This window comes from Polypterus senegalus, chromosome 16 (genome assembly GCF_016835505.1).
Source record: "Polypterus senegalus isolate Bchr_013 chromosome 16, ASM1683550v1, whole genome shotgun sequence".
Classification (NCBI taxonomy): domain Eukaryota; kingdom Metazoa; phylum Chordata; class Cladistia; order Polypteriformes; family Polypteridae; genus Polypterus; species Polypterus senegalus.
In genome coordinates, this window is record NC_053169.1 from 56,494,922 (window position 1) to 56,514,749 (window position 19,828).

The 19,828-nt window shown below is 41.4% G+C and overlaps 1 protein-coding gene across 1 annotated transcript in view; it reads right to left on the minus strand.

Moving 5' to 3' along the window:
- Positions 1 to 1,355: 1,355 nt before the first annotated feature.
- Positions 1,356 to 19,828, minus strand: part of LOC120517042 (p53 apoptosis effector related to pmp22) — a 31,985-nt gene continuing 13,512 nt past the window's right edge. The window contains exons 2-3 of the mRNA XM_039739138.1: positions 7,805 to 7,942; positions 1,356 to 3,764 (exon numbers count right to left, since the gene is read on the minus strand). Coding sequence (XP_039595072.1) covers positions 3,556 to 3,764; positions 7,805 to 7,942 — 347 coding nt within the window. The 3' untranslated portion in view covers positions 1,356 to 3,555. The remainder of the gene's footprint in view (positions 3,765 to 7,804; positions 7,943 to 19,828) is intronic.

Genomic DNA, 19,828 nt, shown 5'->3' on the forward strand with positions numbered 1-19,828 from the left:
TCAAAGCCCTTTTATGTCTGGCCTGGGAGTACTTCCAGTGTGACAGCACTACACGTTGGAAGCTTCTCGGTGTCAGGTAGAAGTTCCTTAAAAGTAGGGATGGTCTGTCCCTGCAGCTCCCATGGGACCCAACAGGGCTGTCTAATGGAACTTCAATTCCCAACATGCCCTTTGGGTATCTATGCAGGAACTGCAACCCAGGGAGACTGCCACATAATGTATCAGGGGAGTGATCTCTCCCTGTCCAAACATTAAACTGGTTTAAAGGTCTAAAGGTAATAAACCTTGAACCAGCACAGCTGGGATACCAGCTCATGCTTGGTGTCCATGATACATCTCAAGGAGAGTATTGTGAAAGATTGTAATAAAGATTATTTTTAACAATTTATGGAATATTCCCCAATGCCCCACCTGTATGTGGCACAGCATAAACTTAATGTGAAACTTCAGACTGCCTTCTTATCTCATCTCACAGCAAAATTTGCCTGTCAGCAACAAGAAATTCTGGAACATGCAAAACAAATATACATGTACCAGTAATGGCGCACTGCATGAATACACTTGATTTGAGCATTCATGGTTTTCAGACTGTTTCTCTGTACATTTAGCATTTGTTTGCTCAGAGGTTGATGTGCTTGCTGCTTCCTGAGGAGCTCTTCTTTTCTCCACCATAACGGCCCACTTCTTCTCTTCTTTTGTCAGCATCTTTTCGCGTTAAAACAGATTAAGTCAGTGTTCGTGTTGCAAATACTTACTATGTTTTTCTTAATTTTTCACTTAATCTGGCACTTAAATCTTCAATCTGCCTCAAAGATGATTTAAGATATAAAGAGGTAGAGGAAGTGATGGCGAAGGTGGTAGGGATGACAATGGCGCCTGCATGCATGCGCCGTATGGCCGCCCTGCTGGCCACTGCTGAGAGTTGATTCTACAATCAAATAAAGTAAAAATAAAAAGAGAAATAACCTTGGAGGTCAATCATCACCCTGAAAGCAGACAGTAGACATCACGTAGTATATGAGGGGACTGGGTGGTCTCATGGTCTGGAATCCCTGCACATTTTTTTTTTTTTTCTCCAGTTTTTTTTTTTTTTCTGTCCATCCTGGCCATCGGACCAAACTTATTCTATGTTAATTAATGTTGACTTATTTTGTTTTCTTACTGTGTCTTTTATTTTTCTATTCTTCATTTTGTAAAGCACTTTGAGCTACATTATTTGTATGAAAATGTGCTATATAAATAAATGTTGTTGTTGTTGATGTGTACCAAATTTCAGGTCAATAGCCACGGTAGCGTATTACATAAGGAGATCTATATAGAAACCAAAAGTTCAATGAGGACAAACAATTTTAGAGTTCATTTTTTCCATATAGTATACAGTTTATTTCTAGTTTAAAAAAAAATAATAAAAAAAACAGTTAAGCAGGACAAGTTAATCAAAGGGTACATTCTGTTGTTATCATGCCAAACAGCACCAGAACAAAGAAAACAAAATCCTGAAGGAAAGGTTAGTTGCAGAAGCCTGCGATGTTTACATACACCTGACAACTTGTTGGCACTCTTTGTGGTCGAGTGCTACCAAAACCAACTGGGTGGCAAGCTCTTCAGCCACTAATAAAAATGGGCAGCTTGCCGAGATCCCAAGGATAATTCTTAAAACGTTCCCGTGCCAAACCTTCCTTCCACAATTAAAAATGCCTGCAGCAAAATGATAAAATAAACCTTAATCTAAATTTTAAATCGAAACAAAATTGCATGAAAAAGACAGAAGAGTGTAATAAAACATTCACCCTGGGTTCAAAGACAAAATATAATTCAAAGTTAAGTGCAAGGACAGTGTAGCTACAGTGACAGGGAGGTTCCAAAGACCTACTCTCAGCTAATCTTGCTTACGTGTTTTATTATCTGGACATAAGGCACTAAAATTATCTTTTTTAGATGCAATTTCCTTTGACAATTACAATGATTAAAAAAAAAACACACACACACACAAGCGTTGCATTTTCCATCATGGAGTCTTGGTGAGCCGGAGGTCTACCTAAAAATTTTTAGGTAGAAAAAAATTAAACAACCCTGGGCAAGGCACTAATCCATTTCAGGGATTGTTCATACTGAACCAATTTAGTGTTACTGAAACCAGTGTTTTTTATGCAGCACTGTATTGGTGAGCCTGGGGGTCTACAGGTCAGAACCTTTGGGTAGAAAACATCAATCATCCCTTGACAGGACACTAATCAATTGCACGGAACTCTCATATCAAACCAATGTATGGTTACCTTAACCAGTGCTTTCTCCCTTACAGGGTCTTGGTTAGCCTGGGGGTCTACACAAGAATCTTTGGGTAGAAAACAAGAATCAGCCCTGGACAGGACACTAATCCAACACAGGGAATGTTCATACTGAAGCATCTCAGTGTTACCAAGCCAACTTCTGTTTGGGATGAGGGGGAAAAAAGATACGCAAATATGGAGAGAACATCTACTTCTACATCTCGATAGGATACCACTACACCATGTGGTACATGTAGGGCTTGGTTATCCTAACCTGCATGTCTCTGGGTTGACATTTCTGGCAGAAATGGTTTTAAAGGATCAGGAGAAGAAATGTTGTTGAAAGTCAAGCAACTTTCATTAACCAAAACTCAAAGTCGATTTGTCATTAGAACTACAAATAGGTCCTAAATTCGAAGTCAAAAGGGTCCAAACACAGGGTTTTAACTCCTGACAGACAATAACCTGGTGTACCCTGGTGCCAAGAGCTGATAGATAGTAGTGCTAACATTCATGCCACCCTATCTCAGTCTCTAGTCTCCTCTTTATTTTGAAGAGGCGCTTATATTCCACAGTCACCTTATGTCTAGGAATATTTTTAGATGCCTCACTAACGCATCTTTACTTCATTTGGTCGCACAAAATTAAACTATAATGTGTAATTATAGGGGATATATAGGAAGGCAATGGGTTTTATGTGGAATAAAAATTTTCACCCAGTTTTAGAGCCACATTTAACTTCTGCTGCAGTACTCAGGTGGTCCACAACAGGGCACACTCAAATTGTTAGGAGAACCTTGGTGTCCGTGTGCAAAATGGCGAGGCCACCACCATTTGTGAGCTTGCATGGAAGAAACAAAATGGATGCGGTAGGTGGAAACTCATCACAAATCTTTATAACCAAATACATTGCAGCACTGAAAAATTGCTGATCTTAATAGGCAGACATATTCTCCACTTTCCATTTAGAGATGATGCAGCCGCAGACATCTTGTGTGCCACTGCTAGACATGGTTGCAGATGCACAAAGTGGAATAATACAAAAAAAGGGAGCACTTCCATTCAGCCCGATCTTATTTTAGACCACATACCACATGTAAGCCATGAAATTCAAGGTCCCTCTTAATATACAATGTTATTTGCTGGCAAAAAGGAAAATAGGAAAAAAAATCAAATATGTTGGGCTCCCTTTGAATGGTGACGTTAACATTTCAGTGTCTCTTTGATGGTGAGATGTCATTGTTAGAAGAGAGCCGAGAAACACTTGGAGGTGGGCTTTGGACCATTACCATGATGTGTAGAAGTATTTGGTCTTTTTATCGTTAAGGTGTTCTTCATATTTTGGCAAGCAGCAGAAAAGAAAGATGCAGCCAATGGCAAGGATTGTAGCACCCCAGCCAAAGCCATACGCCCAGGTGAAGTCATAACGGCCCTCATAGATCAGCTGTTTGAAATTGACGGCGTAGACAATCAACCCGATGAACTGGAGAATGGCTGGGAAGAGAGAAGAAAAACAGAGCACAATTGAAATGAAACTCTGAAAAGATTAATAATAGTAATAATAATAATAATACATTTTTATATAGCACCTTTCCCATGCTCAAGGCACTTTACACTTGTTTCAGCCATTTATTTTTTCCAAACACACTTTTACCATTACAGTTGTAATGTCAGCAGACTGACAAGATTTGAGAAAAGACTGGGAAAACAGGTGAGTAGTGGAAATGGACCAAAGCAGGGAGCTCAAAGCTAAAAACAAGAGACAAGGCTGAAGAAAGTCAGAACCAGGAAAAGATACCAAAAACATTTAGAAAGAGCAATTCGAAAAAGGGGTTTTGAACCCACATTTAAGATAAGGCATTCAATTATCCTGCTCCATCATTATCTGAAGGTCACAAACTCCAAGGACGTGACCCGAGCAATGTGTAAAATGGTCCCGACGACAGAAACCAAAAAAACATGAGAGGAGAAATCATGAGAAATACAAAATAGCGTAAGAAATGATCCACAAAATTAGATAAGCAATTGGAATTTCCAAAAATACAAAAATCATACTCGTGAACCTCAAAAAACTCCAAAACAAATATTTGGTCTCAGAAATTCAGGTGAAAAAACGTATGAAAAATAAAAATAGAAACTAAAACCCTAATAACAGTATTGTAGGGAGCCAGAGTTCATCCAAAACTGTTTAGGAAGAAGAATCAGCCCTGGACAGGACACGAATCCAAAACAGGGAATGTTCATACTAAACCATCTCACTGTTACTAATCCAACATCTGTTTGGGATGAGTGGAAAAAGATATGCAAATATGGAGAGAACATCAACTTCTACAGCTCAATAGGATACCAGTACACCATATGGTACATGTAGGGATTGGTTATCCTAACCTGAATGTCGAACTTCTTGGTTGAACTTTCTGGCAGAAATGGATTTAAAGGATCAGGAGAAGAAATGTTGTCAAAAGTCAAGCAAATTTCATTAACCAAAAATCAAAGTTGATTTGTCATTAGAACTAGAAGTGGGTCCTAAAATTGAAGTCGAAAGGGTCCATACGCAGGGTTTTAAATGGGAAAATGATAAACAAAACTGCACTTATAACAATCAAGATTTTCTATACACAAACTTGGATAATCAGGGAGTCATCGAGCTAACCTATATACCCTCTTACCTGTGACATCATGGGTTACAACCAATGATCGTCCTGAATAGCAAAATACCTAGCAACAGTACATAACCAAATGTAAAGTGGCAACTCCCACGGTATTATGTTAAAGATGTTAAAAGTACTTGTCCATTTTTTGTTTGTCACTCAATATTTATACATCTTTACTAGTTGGCCAACTCCGTGACAAATCTTTGACTGCTGGTCTAGCACTTCAGTCTTACTGCAGACGTGTCCTCCAATTGAAACATATTCAATGGAGCCCAAATGCACTCCGCAATACCTACAACGTCACTCACGACACATCCACTCAAGGGTGTTGTTCGTGACGAGCCATTCCAAGGCGTTCATCACATTACTGAAAAAAAAATAAATAAAGTTACAGTCTCCATTCCAATGGATGGCATGTGCAAATACCCCATTTATCATCACACAGATAGGGAAGCAAGTGATGGACTAACTGCGGGGTCATGGAAAGCCAGTTTTCCTTTTTATACCTCTTAATAAAAAATAAAAAATAAAAAAATCACATTATTTACTGCTCTCATTTTGCAACATTAATGAGGACAGAACACTAGAACAGGGGTGTCCAGCTCTGATCCCGGAGGGCCGCAGTGGCTGCTGGTTTTCTTTCCTGCCACTTTATTTTTTTTTTTTAAGTTGGTGATCAATTCCGCTGTTAGTAGACTTCTATTCCCTTTGCTTTAATGGTTGTTTTTTTTTTTTAAAGACTCCATCCTCTAAATTGATTTTGTGCTTTTCCTTAAATGGCAGTCAAACAAAAATGAGACGTGAAGTGACCCAAAACGATGACCAGTTAACTCCAATCTATTTCTCTTCAGCCGGTATTTTAATTAGAAGAGGATTCTTGTTGTTAATTAAAGCCATTATTTACCTCCATGGCTTGCTGGTGCTCTTATTCCAGAATTGTTGATTTCTTTTCTCTAAGAGAACCATCAAAATGTTTTATGAATTTGAGCAGATCAACATTACTGAAACCCTCGCCCTTCCTTATTTCCTGATATTGCATGATGGACACTGGTTTGCTGGTCAAGTGTTGGCTCACTTTGTGTCTCATTATTGTTTGACTGCTAATTAAGGAAAAAAGAAACAAAAGGGTCCAAGTCTTAAATAGCAAGTCAATCACAAATAAAATAAAAGAAGTTTCTGTTGCTAATTAACAGGTCACTAATAAAGAAAAAGATTAGAATGAAAGCCTGCCTCCGGGATCAGACACCCCTGCTCTAGAATATTTGACAGACGTAAATGAGATTAGTGGTCCATCTATAATTCTTTTTTATTTCCTATTAAAAATTTACTTGAAGTTATAGTGTCATTCTGTTGTCTCAGTTATAGGATTCTTCAAAGCAATGCTCCATCTGTTGGAACTGAAAATAATATTGCACTTTATTACTATATGCAGTACAAAATAGATGGACCGTCACAAATATCAACTCTGAATACACTCAGAATTTAACTTCCAGAAGGACACAAATTCAGCTTTTTACAGTCTTTTTCAGACAAGACACTCATAATTCACGCTTTACCGGATTGTTCTAACAAATTGGGTAACAGATGGAATTAAAGAGTAGGATCACAGTGTTATTATATTTCTGGAGTCGGCCAATTTTATTGCTCAGTTAATTCTTTATTTATCTAATTATTATACCTGTTCTGCACAGTGGTTAGCCCCATGGTCTCAAGTTATGGCCATGTTACATTATGTGACTTTTCTAGCAGTTTTCAGTAGCCTTTATTTGCATAATCATAGTGAGTTGGAGGCAGTTGGTCAGTGTGCTCCTGTGAAGCCGGTCTTGTAAAGTGTGGTGCCCGGCAATTCACACCAAGTAGTCTACAACTTGCTCGGTAAAATCAAACAGGTTTAATTTTGCCTTTAGTCATGGAGTTGGGGTCTGTGTGCATGAGAGCTGTCAATGATTCAATGCTCAGCTGGATATACAATTCATAGAATGCAGCGACGAGGAATAAGGAACATGGGGGGCTTTGGACCTCACAAACAGAATTGATGCTCATCTGTCTTATGCCTTGTGTTTTACACACCATGACAGAAGGGAAGAAAGAAAAAACAAAAAGGGCAGAGACTGCGGGTGATCTCTCTGTAACCTGTTAACCCTTCATATACCGGGGGCTTCATTAGGCAGCATGCTATTGACCGTCAGAAAAAAAAAAAAAAGGGGTGAGCCACAACCATGCTGGAAGGTCTTCAAACTATTGCTAAATGCTACTAATTTTTAAGTAGTTTAAAGTAACATGGTCTGATGACAAGATCAGCAATTGCAGTTGGCAAATCTGACACACTCCATGACTAGAAGTCGCAAAATGTGACATTGGCTTTTGGCCGACGTGATTAAATATACCATTTGAGCCATACTCCCAGTGATGACAAGATAAGCTCTGGCTTCCCAGAACACTGGAGTTGAATGAAAGTTGAGCTGTTACAAATGTTGCTAACTTTAATTTATCTGTACAAAGTCACGAGGAACCAGAAGTTTACTCGACGAGAATGAACTCTGAGCAGGAAAAAGAGGCAACAGAGAGAAGCAAGAGACTGTAAAGCTGTGATCTTATAAGAGTCCCTGTTTTTATTGCTCTCAGTCTTATAAGACTGTAGGCACAAATCACAAACTTGGCCATTACATCTAGACAGGCGAGCTTTGTTCAATGTTTTTCAGCAACAGAAGATGCAAGCTGTAGAAGACAAAGCCGATTATGAAGTCCCAGGTCCTGCATCTTCTTGCAATGTGCGAGATTTTAGTCAAGATAACCAAAACTTGACGAATTCTGCCAAATCTCTTCAGAAACTGACATTTTCCATCCCATATACCAAAAAAGATCATAGTTCACACTTACCTGCACAAATCAGCAGGAAGGCAATAAGTGGTGACCAGCCATAATTTCCATAACAGAAGGTGAAGATGGAGAAGAAGAAGGAAATGATGAGGAAGATTAGGCCAATGATCATTAAGGCTGCAGTTGCTTGGGCCCACCCTAAAGGAAAAAAACACAACAGATTATAGGCAAGTCCTTTCTTCCTATTACTTACTACCAAAATGGCACACCAAAGGTCAACTGTGACCACTTTAACAGAAACAACATCTCGAAGAGGCCCATAATAAAGGCTGCTGGGGCAGCTCAGTTGCACAGTTGTTAAGTTAAAAATCTTCTCCCAATGTTTAAGTAGAGTTTATTTCTCAAGGTATTCTGGTGTCCCTCCACATTGCAATGATATGCATGGTAGACAAATTGGCAACTCCACTCACCTGTTGTCAGTGACTTTGTGCGGTGTAACTTGACCAGAATTTTTCCCACCTTGCCAAGATGACTACAGCCTTTCCAATACAATTTTTTTCAAGTAAATGAGTGAATGTATGGATCAATGAATCACTTGTGGATTCAAAGAGTAGAGGGATGGAATGATGGATTGATGTAAACAAATTTTGAAAATAAAAAGTATTTAATTCCTTTTAACACCAAATCTCAAACAACAAACTATATAGACAGATATATATCCATCTATCCATCCTCGTCAGCTTATCCGAGATCAGGTCGCAGGGGCAGCAGCTTGAGCACAGATGCCCAGACTTCCCTCTCCCCGGCCACTTCTAGCTCTTCCGGGGGAATCCCAAGGTGTTCCCAGGCCATCCGAGAGACAAAGTCCCTCCACCATGTCCTGGGTCTTCCCCGGGGCCTCCTCCCGGTGAGACGTGCTCGGAACACCTCACCAGGGAGGCGTCCAGGAGGCATCCTGATCAGATGCCCGAGCCACCTCATCCGACTCCACTCGATGCAGAGCAGCAGCGGCTCTACTCTGAGCTCCTCCCGGATGACTGAGCTTCTCACCCTATCTTTAAGGGAAAGCCCAGACACCCTGTGGAGGAAACTCATTTTGGCCGCTCGTTCTTTCAGTCACTACCCATAGCTCATGACCATAGATGAGGATATGAACATAGATTAACTGGTAAACTGAGAACTTTGCCTTACGGCTCAGCTCCTTTTTCACCACAACAGACCGATGAGAATTGTAGCGATTTTGTTCTATTGTAATTTATCATAAAGGTGGGGAATGAATATATTTAGTCCAATATAATCCTATAAATAGGATGGCACTTACTGAAATATTAGGATGATTGAACATTTTGAAACTTCAATACTATGAAAAAAACTGCAAAACAATTTTTTTACTTAACCATAATCCCTTTGAACACAGATGCACTTCTTTATGTAGCATAAGCTTTGTTATAACAAATCTTCTATGCCATTCACATAGAATTTTTTTTCCTGCTTATGCACCAGCCTTCTGTAGCTGACTGGGTTGCTGCCTTTTTGGTGTTGCTTGTCCCACAGAGGTAGTCTTTCAGATTAGTAACAATTTTAGTGGCATTGCACCATGTTTGAAGAATGGGTGGATCTAACATCCATTCAGATTAGGGCTGTCTGATCGAACGTTGCTATGTAGAATATAATTAGAATTAAGGTCTCACTTGAAGGCAAAAGCTGGCATTGTAAAAGAAAATGTTAGTTTTGTTCCTGCACTAGTTTTGTCATTGAGTTACACCTAGTATGCCATGTTTGGCTAGTTATTTTAATTAGTAAGATCCCTTCAACACAGTTTTTACCCCCCTTTTCCCTTTCCCACTGCTCTACTCTTCAATCTAAAAATGTTGGTGCATCCAATGAGATTGCTAGGGTCATCCATTAATTTTTTTAATGAGGGAAAAAATAATCTTTTTGTATAAAGTATACATACTGTATGTAGTTGTAGGTTCACAAAGAGCTAATTAGTGGACTTTTTTGTGGTTAATAGGTGCCCTCCTTGTGAAGTATGATGAAATATCATACCCAAATTGGTTATTCGGTGCGGACGGTAACTCAGCACTCCCTTCAGCAGGAGGTTGTGTATAAGTCACCAATTTCAAAAAATTACATTGTGCACATTTTGTAAAGCACTTTGAGCTAAATTTGTTTGTATGAAAATGTGCTATATAAATAAATGTTGATTGATTGATTGATTGAATGTTGATGCAGAGCCTGCATTACTCGGACACCGCAACGATCTGCCTGTCGATCTCACGCTCCATTCTTCCCTCACTCATGAACAAGACCCCGAGATACTTGAACTCCTTCACGTGGGGCAGGATCTCTCCCCCAACCCTGAGAGGGCACTCCACCCTTTTCCGGCTGAGAACCATGGTCTCGGATTTGGAGGTGCTGATTCTCATACCAGCCGCTTCACACTCAACTGCGAACCGATCCAGAGAGTGTTGAAGATCACGGCCTGATGAATCAAACAGGACAATATCATCTGCAAAAAGCAGCGACCCAATCCTGAGTCCACCAAACCGGACCCCTTCAACACCCTGGCTGTGCCTAGAAATTCTGTCCATAAAAGTTATGAACAGAATCGGTGACAAAGGGCAGCCCTGGCGGAGTCCAACTCTCACTGGAAACGGGCTCGACTTACTGCCGGCAATGCGGACCAAGCTCTGACACCGGTTGTGCAGGGACCGAACAGCTCTTATCAGGGGGTCCGGTACCCCATACTCCCGGAGCACCCCCCACAGGATTCCCTGAGGGACATAGTCAAACACCTTTTCCAAGTCCACAAAACACATGTAGACTGGTTGGGCAAACTCCCATGCACCCTCTACGATTCTGCTAAGGGTGTAGAGCTGGTCCACTGTTGCACAACCAGGACGAAAACCACACTGGTCCTCCTGAATCCGAGGTTCAACTATCCGACGGACGCTCCTCTCCAGGACCCCCGAATAGACATTTTCAAGGAGGCTGAGGAGTGTGATCTCTCTGTATTTGGAACACACCCTCCGGTCCCCCTTTTTAAAGAGGGAGACCACCACCCTGGTCTGCCAATCCAGAGGTACTGTCCCTGATGTCCATGCGATGTTGCAGAGACATGTCAACCAAGACAGTCCTACAACATCCAGAGCCTTGAGAAACTCCGGGCGTATCATCCATCCCCCGGGGCCCTGCCACCAAGGAGGTTTTTTGAGCACCTCGGTGACCTCAGTCCCAGTGATGGGAGAGCCCACCTCCGAGTCCCCAGGCTCTGCTTCCTCATTGGAAGGCATGTTAGTGGGATTGAGGTCTTCTTCGAAGCACTCCCCCCACCAACCCACAACGTCCCGAGTCGAGGTCAGCAGCGCACCATTCCCACAATATAAAGTGTTGACACTGCACTGCATCCCCCTCCTGAGACGTGGGATGGTGGACCAGAATCTCCTCGAAGCCGTCCAAAAGTCATTCTCCACGGTGTCCTCAAACTCCTCCCAAGCCTGAGTTTTTGCCTCGGCAACCACTGAAGCCGCATTCCGCTTGGCCTTTCGGTACCTATCAGCTGCCTCCAGATTCCCACAGGACAAAAAGGTTCTGTAGGACTCCTTCAGCTTGACAGCATCCTTCAATGCCGATGTCCACCAACAGGTTCAGGGATTGCCACCACGACAGGCACCGACCACCTTATGGCCACAGCTCCGGTCAGACGCCTCAACAATAGAGGCATGGAACATGGCCCATTCGGACTCAATGTCCCCCCCACCTCTCTCGGGACGTGGTCGAAGTTCTGCCGGAGGTGGGAGTTGAAGCTACTTCTGACAGGGGACTCTGCCAGACATTCCCAGCAGACCCTCACAACACGTTAGGGCCTACCGGGCCTGACCGGCATCCTCCCCGGCATCCTCCCCCACCATCAAAGCCAACTCACCACCAGGTGGTGATCAGTTGACAGCTCCGCCCCTCTCTTCACCCGAGTGTCCAAGACATATGGTCGCAGGTCTGATGACACAACCACAAAGTCGATCATCGAACTGAGGCCTAGGGTGTCCTGGTGCCAAGTGCACAGATGAACACCCCTATGCTTGAACATGGTGTTCATTATGGACAATCCATGATGAGCACAGAAGTCCAATAACAAAACACCACTCGGGTTCAGATCGGGGGGGGCCATTCCTCCCAATCACACCCTTCCAGGTCTCACTGTCATTGCCCACATGAGCATTGAAGTCTCCCGGTAAAACGAGGGAGTCCCCAGAAGGTATGCCCTCAAGCACCCCCTCCAGGGACTCCAAAAAGGGTGGATACTCTTTTGCATACACGCAAACAACAGTTAAGACCCGTCCCCCCACCCGAAGGCAGAGGGAGGCTACCCTCTCGTCCACCGGTATAAACCCCAATGAATAGGCTCCAAGTCGGGGGGCAATAAGTATGCTCACACCCGCTTGGCGCATCTTACCAGGGGCAACTCCAGAGTGGTAGAGAGTCCAGCCCCTCTCAAAAAGATTGGTTCCAGAGTTCAAGCTGTATATCGAGGTGAGCCCGACTATATCTAGCCGGAACCTCTCAACCTCGCGCACTATCGACTCTTCAATTCCACCCGGGGGAGTAAATGCTAACATTAATTTTTTTTTTTATTACTATTTAATTTAATATTGTTTCTTTGTATCAGTATACTGCTGCTGGATTATGTGAATTTCCCCTTGGGATTAATAAAGTATCTATCTACCTAGCTCAGGCTCCTTTCCCTTCAGAGAGGTGACATTCCATGTCCCAAGAGCCAGCTTCTGTAGCCGAGGATCGGACTGCCAAGGTCCCCGTCTTCAGCCACCACCCAACTCACACTGCACCTGACCTCCTTGGCCCCTCCCATAGGTGGTGAGCCCATGGATGGATATACATATACTGTACATATGGCATCTTTCTATTGGAACACGACTACAAGTCACTTTATGTGACCAATATAACTGTGTCCAGTGGCAGGATTAGTAACACACATCATAGCTTAAGGCCTGTCTATACTTGATGCTTCTGAATTACCGCAAGGGTCCATTAGGGTGTGTATGACGTTGCGTCCTGGCGTGTGAGCCCTTGTATTGGTGACTGCATGCCTCCAAAATTTTGTTTCTGCACGGCCCTACGTGCGTCAACTGTGCATGTGCTGGACAAGAAAACATACGCTCATTGGTGGAAGCAGGGGAATGAAGTGTCGTTACCCTCACCTACACAATCCAACATTAAAAACGATAGCCAAATGACCACAGATTCATTACAGACCCAGAGCTCAAATGAAAGCTTGTGCAGAAAGAAATGGAAATCTCATGGATCGACATACAAAGGCAAAGAAAAAAACTTTCGGGGGAAAAAGCCAGGGGATTCTGCAACCGTGTCTGGTTTAAGACCCACAGGAAATTTTATGCACCCCACCATCGAAATTCCAGAAGCAGAACAGACACAATGCCTATTAATAGTAGTGACTTGGCATTAATATTCTGTATTTTTTATATTTGTGGTCTATAAAGTGAAACAGTTTTAGTTTCCGTGTTATACCAATACACCTTCCACTCCTATATTATATTTACAACTTCAAAAGGTGACATTCGTCAAAAGTCTAAAAGCTAGCTGCAAGCATATACTTCTGTGTTGCCTAAACCTGGTCATCTGATTCAAAGCCCACAATGGTATCTAAGCCTCTGCTGTTTGAATTCCACAAGCAGACGAGACATACTGCAACGAGGCCACAGTGACTAAGCATAGCTGTGCTCCATCTTTGAATTATGACATTTAAAGCAAAACTGTTACCCTGAGCTCAACTATAACGATTTTTTTTCCCCAAAGAGCAAGCACTGGACCCTCACGCCACTATATCTTCTACATTATACATTTGAACATGCTGGAATTAGTCCAAATGCAACACAATTTTCTTTTTAACATTGTCTTCGTTTTTAGTTATTCTGGTGCGTGTTCCGACCACAGTGTGCGAGTGTGTGTGTGTGTGTGCACTTTAAGCTACATTTTTTTGCATGAAAATGCGCTATATAAATAAATGTTGTTGTTGCACATATACTTATGTATTTATGCATTTACTTTGTCACACATGTGCATCCGGGAGACGTCCCGTGGGCTTATTTAATTACTGCTACACTCCAAGCCAAAGAGTGGCGCTGTAGTCTAATGCCGCTTCTTCTTTTCCTTGTGCAGAAAGAATGATTGACAGCTCTCCCATCTCTGACATTGCTTCCAGTTTCCACCCTCCTGTACTCGCCTCTTCCAGCTTGAAGACCTCATAACTGCCTCTAACGCCATCTTGGGACAGTCTGAAGAAAGCTTGCATCTGAACAAGACAACTTTGATTATTGCAACCTTTTTTCTGTTTCCGTTTTGGCCATTACAAAATACAGAGATCACTATAGTACCCCAAATCTTTTTGTCGTTTTTTTGTGTCTTCTTATAATTTAATTTATCTAAAGAGCTTGTGTAAATAACCAAACTTTCCCCTGAGGTCAAATAAAGTTCTACCTGTCTATAATCTATCCATCTATGCAAAGTAGCTACACTAATAATAAATAGCCTACTGTCACGAATGGGTGTCGGAGGACTCCTCTGAGGGCTGCAGAAAGGTATGCAATAACATGCTGAGACGAGAGGGGGGCTACCGCTGACTTTGTCCTGTTTTACTTCTTCCTTCACAACTCTAAGAAACCAACCAGTAAGGGCACTTAGCTCCACAACTTCCGGAAGTTTCTCCATAAAAGATGCGCAGACTAAAAGAATGGCATCTTTTGATGGAAGACCCGAATAAGTCACACGGAGGAGCACGAGATTAAATTAAATTCCAAAGAAGGAGGAAACCCTGATCAAGGAGCAGCGTATTGGCTTGTTTATTCTTTGCTTTTTATTTTTATTTTGTCGAATGGTGGATAAAAGGGATGGCCCAGTCAGCGTCCCAAACTTTTGCCAGTCTGTCCTTCCACCGCCCGACCACAATAGTCATATACATTGTTTAATTAATATAAAAAGGAAGCTACTGTAACTTTGGAAAAGGCAAACCAAGAAATGAGATATAAAGCAGAGAGACAAGTGACAAATCAGGGGACAGTTGTTTCCAGTGACATGACTCTCTACAGGCACAGTGCCTTTTGTTAACACTCCTGAAATGGCTGAAGGTGCCCTTTACTCTGAAGCTGGCCTAATCTTCTGTCAGTGTGTTGTTAGCAAGCTCTCCACAAAAAAAAAAAAAAAAGGCTTCCAGCACTGTCTGAAGATAAAACTGCCAAAATGGCAACTGGAATGTTACACCTCCATGTGCTTAGGGTGGGGGAAGATTTCCTTCACGCCAGCCATTCCCCAGCTGTTGACCTAACCTCTCACAGCCTGTACTGCAAACTGAAACCGAGGCCACTGCTCAGCATCGCAGTATTAAGGAAAACCATGAAATGGCTGATAGCAACAGGAGTAAAGGTGTAGTTATTGTATGGTTAGAAAACTCAAAGAAAAGCAAAAAATTCACTTGCAGTGTTTTATGCTCAGAATTGTATGTATCAAATAAATCTTTAAAAAAATCTGATGCATCCAAAGCATGACTTTACCTACATGACGTAGGTCATGTCAATATACTGTTAACTGGAAAGAAATGCCACATCATGTGATTTTCTAACCCTCTTAAACCAGACCAGTGTTGCGGGGGGGCTGGAGCCCATCACTGCCAGTGTAAGGTGCAAGGAAAGAACTTAACTAAGTGGGAGATCAGGGTGTTGGGTGTAGATGGGGGCAGAATTAGCTCAAACACAGGAAGCAGAGCATGATGGTGTCAGGAACTTCATCAGTGTTGGCCGATGTTAAGAGTGGTGTTCCACAGGGGTCAGTGTTAGGGCCGCTGCTATTTCTAATATATATAGGAATACAAGTCACAAGCTGGTTAAGTTTGCAAATGATACCAAAATAGGGGGACTGGAAGATAATAGAGAATCTGTTAAATCATTAATGAGGTACTTGGACAGCATATTTGTGGCAGATGAAATGTAATGTCAGTAAACGTAAAAGTATTACAGGTAGGACATAAAAATGTGAGGTTTAAATACACAATGGGAGGTCTGAAAATTGAAAATTCATCTTATGTGAAGGATTTAGAAGTCGTAGTAGACTCGACACTATCAAGTGACAGACAGTGTTCAGAGGCCATTAAGAAGGCTAACAGAATGTCAGATTATATAGTGCCTTAATGTGTGCAGTACAAGTTCAAGGAGGTTCTGCTCAAGCTTTATAACACACTGGTGAGGCCTCATCTGGAGTCCTGTGTGCAGTTTTAGTCTCCTGGCTACAAAAAGGACACAGCAGTGCTAGAAAAGGTCCAGAGAAGAGCGATGAGGCTGATACCAGGGCTACAAGGGATGAATTATGAAGAAAGATTAAAAGAGCTGAACCTTTACAGTTCAAGCAAAAGACGATTATGAGGAGGCAGGACTGAAGTGTTTAAAATTTTGAAGAGAACTAGTCCAGTGGATCAAGACTGTGACTTTAAAATGAGTCCATCAAGGACATAGTTGGAAACTTGTTAAGGATAAATTTCACACAAACATAGGATTTTTCTCTTCACACAGAGAACCACAAACACACTGAATCAGTGACCAAGTGGCGTGATAGACAAAAGGACTTTAGGGACCATCAAAACTCAACTTCATGTTATTTTAGAAGAAGGTAAGTGGACAGGACTGGTGAGCTTTGTTGGATTAAGTATGCCAGCCAAGTGCTAAAATTATTTAAATTCACTATCTTCCCACATCAAACAACACTCGATACCCCAGAATGACAAAAGTAAAACAGCATTTTAGAATTTTCTGCAGATTTATTAAAAATAAAATAATGGAAATAGCCCATTGACACAAGTATTCAGATGATTTACTGTGACACTTGATATTTCGTTTAGGTGCATCCCCGATTCTATTGATCATTAATGAGAGGTTTCTTCACCTTGTTTGTAATCCATAGATGGTCAGTTCAATTGAAGGGATATGACTAGGATAGGCACAAGAAATCTGTCTACAGAAGGTGCCACAGTCATGAGGTCGGAGGAAATGCCTACAAAGCTTAGCGAAAGGATTGTCTCAAACATTAAATGTTTCCCAGAGCATGTAATTGGGCGACATTGTGCTTTCGTCATGAATGAACCGAACCCATAAACTGTCTGGCAGATTAATACAATTTCTAGGCAGGATAATGGAAATAAAATGCAGATAATGCCATCTTTAACATAAAAATACAGACAACTGTAGTTGTAATACACTTAGATTAATTATAACAAATATCATCCAATACATAATAGTTTCATCACAAAAACTAAATGTGCTAGAGAAAAACTAAACACAGACTTAAAATCAGCAAAAAAAAAAAAAAAAAACACTACAAAACTATCTCTGATGAAAATGACCCATTGACCTGTGCAGTTATTGATGAGAAAACTGGTCAGTTAATCTGCTGCCTTCATTGGTTAATGGTTATATTGTCCTACATTTTCATTGGCTGCCATTCTGTGCAATATTCACTCTCTTTTAATGGCCTACATTGACCCCCAACACACACACTCTTTTCAGATTTGGGTAAAACAAAACCTGCCAGAAGACTTTACACCGAGTTCAATCAATGCTTTGGTGAAACAGAAGGTGCTGTCATGTCAACAGGAGTGGTTTGGTTTGAATTTAAACATGGGAGGGCAAAAGGGGCATTGTAACAAAAATATGAAAAAATAAACGAATAGAAGACAAAGGTATGAAACATCAACATGACCCTATGATTAAATATGATTTAATATGGTATCTGCCAATGGGCTTAAAATGTTCCCATTCTCAGTGGATGTGTGGGAAATGGTGAGTGAATGTGCCCAGTGGGTGGCTGGCACCCCGTCTTGCCAAGCACCAACTGTTAAAGTCAAAGCCTGCAGCCCTACCTGGGATTCATTGCGTTTGAAAATTCAGCATAGCAGCAAAATATTTGTAAGTGCATCCAAACTAAAAAGTGAAAGTGGGCACAGATGACAGACTGGCACCTTAAGGGGCTACGCCTTCGCTCAGGAACACCACTGGGCTGCACAGCCGCCCATGCCTGGGGCATGCCTTGGGCACTCCTTATCTTGACATGTGCTGTTAAATTGTATGTGTTTTAATTACTTGAGAAAGGTTCTTAAACCACAACATCTTCACAGTTGCATTTTTTATTGATTGTTCCTTCACAAAGCAACACACCCAATATACCTAGAATTTAGTTTCCCAAAAGTGATGAAAATGAAATTGTTACTTAACATGTTTTTCTATTTACTAAAAATTAATCAACCGACTTAATCTAATTTTAGAGGCTACCGGAAGGCGTTGACCTACAGATTGCTGGCCACACTCAAGTTTAAACCTGCACTCACTTGGGTTGCCTACCCACCGACACCCCTAGAAATACAAATGTAATCACGCTGACAGTAGTATTTTGGATAATAGTCAATCTAATAATCAAAAGAAAAGCATAACTATAGCAGAATATTGATGCAAACGTGCGAGTATCCCTATAATGATATTGGACCTACTTGTACTCAACAACTTAAGGACATTTTGACTTACATTTATTTGCATGTCTTTTAAAATTGGAACATCACTCGGACTACTATTGCCACAGACCACTGAGTCCTCCCTGGTGCCCCTTATTGGCCTAACCTAACCCTCAAGTCTTCTGGAAGTAACCATGAAACAGACCTAAAAAAAATCTACTTAACTTGAAATCAGGAAAAAATACTTCTACTTTGTCGTTGGTTAAATAACTAAATTCATGCGCTTGACAATCCAGTTCCAATTGACCTTTTTATATTGGTCAATTTTGTGGGTCCCGGGGGCAAATGTGCCCCCTTGCCCTTCTGCTAGCTCCTAGGAGAGAAGAAAACTGTATTGTTTCTATGGTTTTTGGGCTATACTTCATTGTTTTGCTACTTGCTGGATTAAAGAATACATTATTTGAGCCCTTGACTGTGTTGGGTATTACTGGGTCTGGGATTTGGGGCTCAGTGGTTCCCCCTACTGGTTACACTTTGCAATGTTCTTCTGTTTTGCAAATGTGACTTTCTACACAAATGTCTCATCTCCAAATTTCCCTTATTGTGGTGTTGAGCTCATATTTGGTTGTTCTGTAAAACTCCTGACTCTACATTTCAACTGTTGACTTACGGGACTTCTAAAGTTTTCGGAAATTAAATACACACTTGATACGAATCAAGTATCTTCTTTGCTATTGTACATGGAAATTGTAGGTTAAATACTGAACATAAATGACTGTCCTACTACAACAACTTTGGTGCAATTCCTGGAGTGGCACAGAAACTGGAGAAAAATTAGACAGACCATTTTAAACATCACAGGAATTGACAATTTTTCCAATAAAAGGAGTTACAAGAGTACATCATGCTTAACATCTTTGTGATTTTTTTTTTCTTGTGCATAAAAATGCTAAAATTAGACTACACACCAAACTGCAATGATATCGGATATCTGGGCACTCTGCTCTTAAAATATTCAGCAGGATGTGTGTGAGCAAGTTAATTACGTGGCTGATCTTACTTTGAGCCTCTCAACACAGGAAAGGTGAGGAAGGAGCAAAACCAGCAGCACATATTCACAGCATCTACACCCTCCGAGTGCACACAACCAAGGAGCCTACGTTGCATTGTTATTGGTGTATTTATCGATAAATGCATATCGCCACGGACCTCTCTCATCACAATACCACACAGGCTGATTTTGTTTAACTGTAAGAATCCCAACCCGCTTTCTAGAACTTGGTGGGTAAGTGACCTTCTACGTTATCACAAATAAGGAAAAAAAAAAAGTTCTCTAAAAGAGACTGTCATATTTGTTGACTTTTCCAACGATTACCACTTAGAGCCTTCATTAACATAATTACAGAGCCAACTAGTCCAAGACTTGCTGAGAACAAGTCAAACTGGTTTGATCTGAAAGTACAATACATGTAATGCAGTGATAAGGAATAAGGAATACTGCTGTTTGGCACCTTACAAACAGAAGAGAAGCTTATCTGCCTAAAGCCTTGTGTTTTATG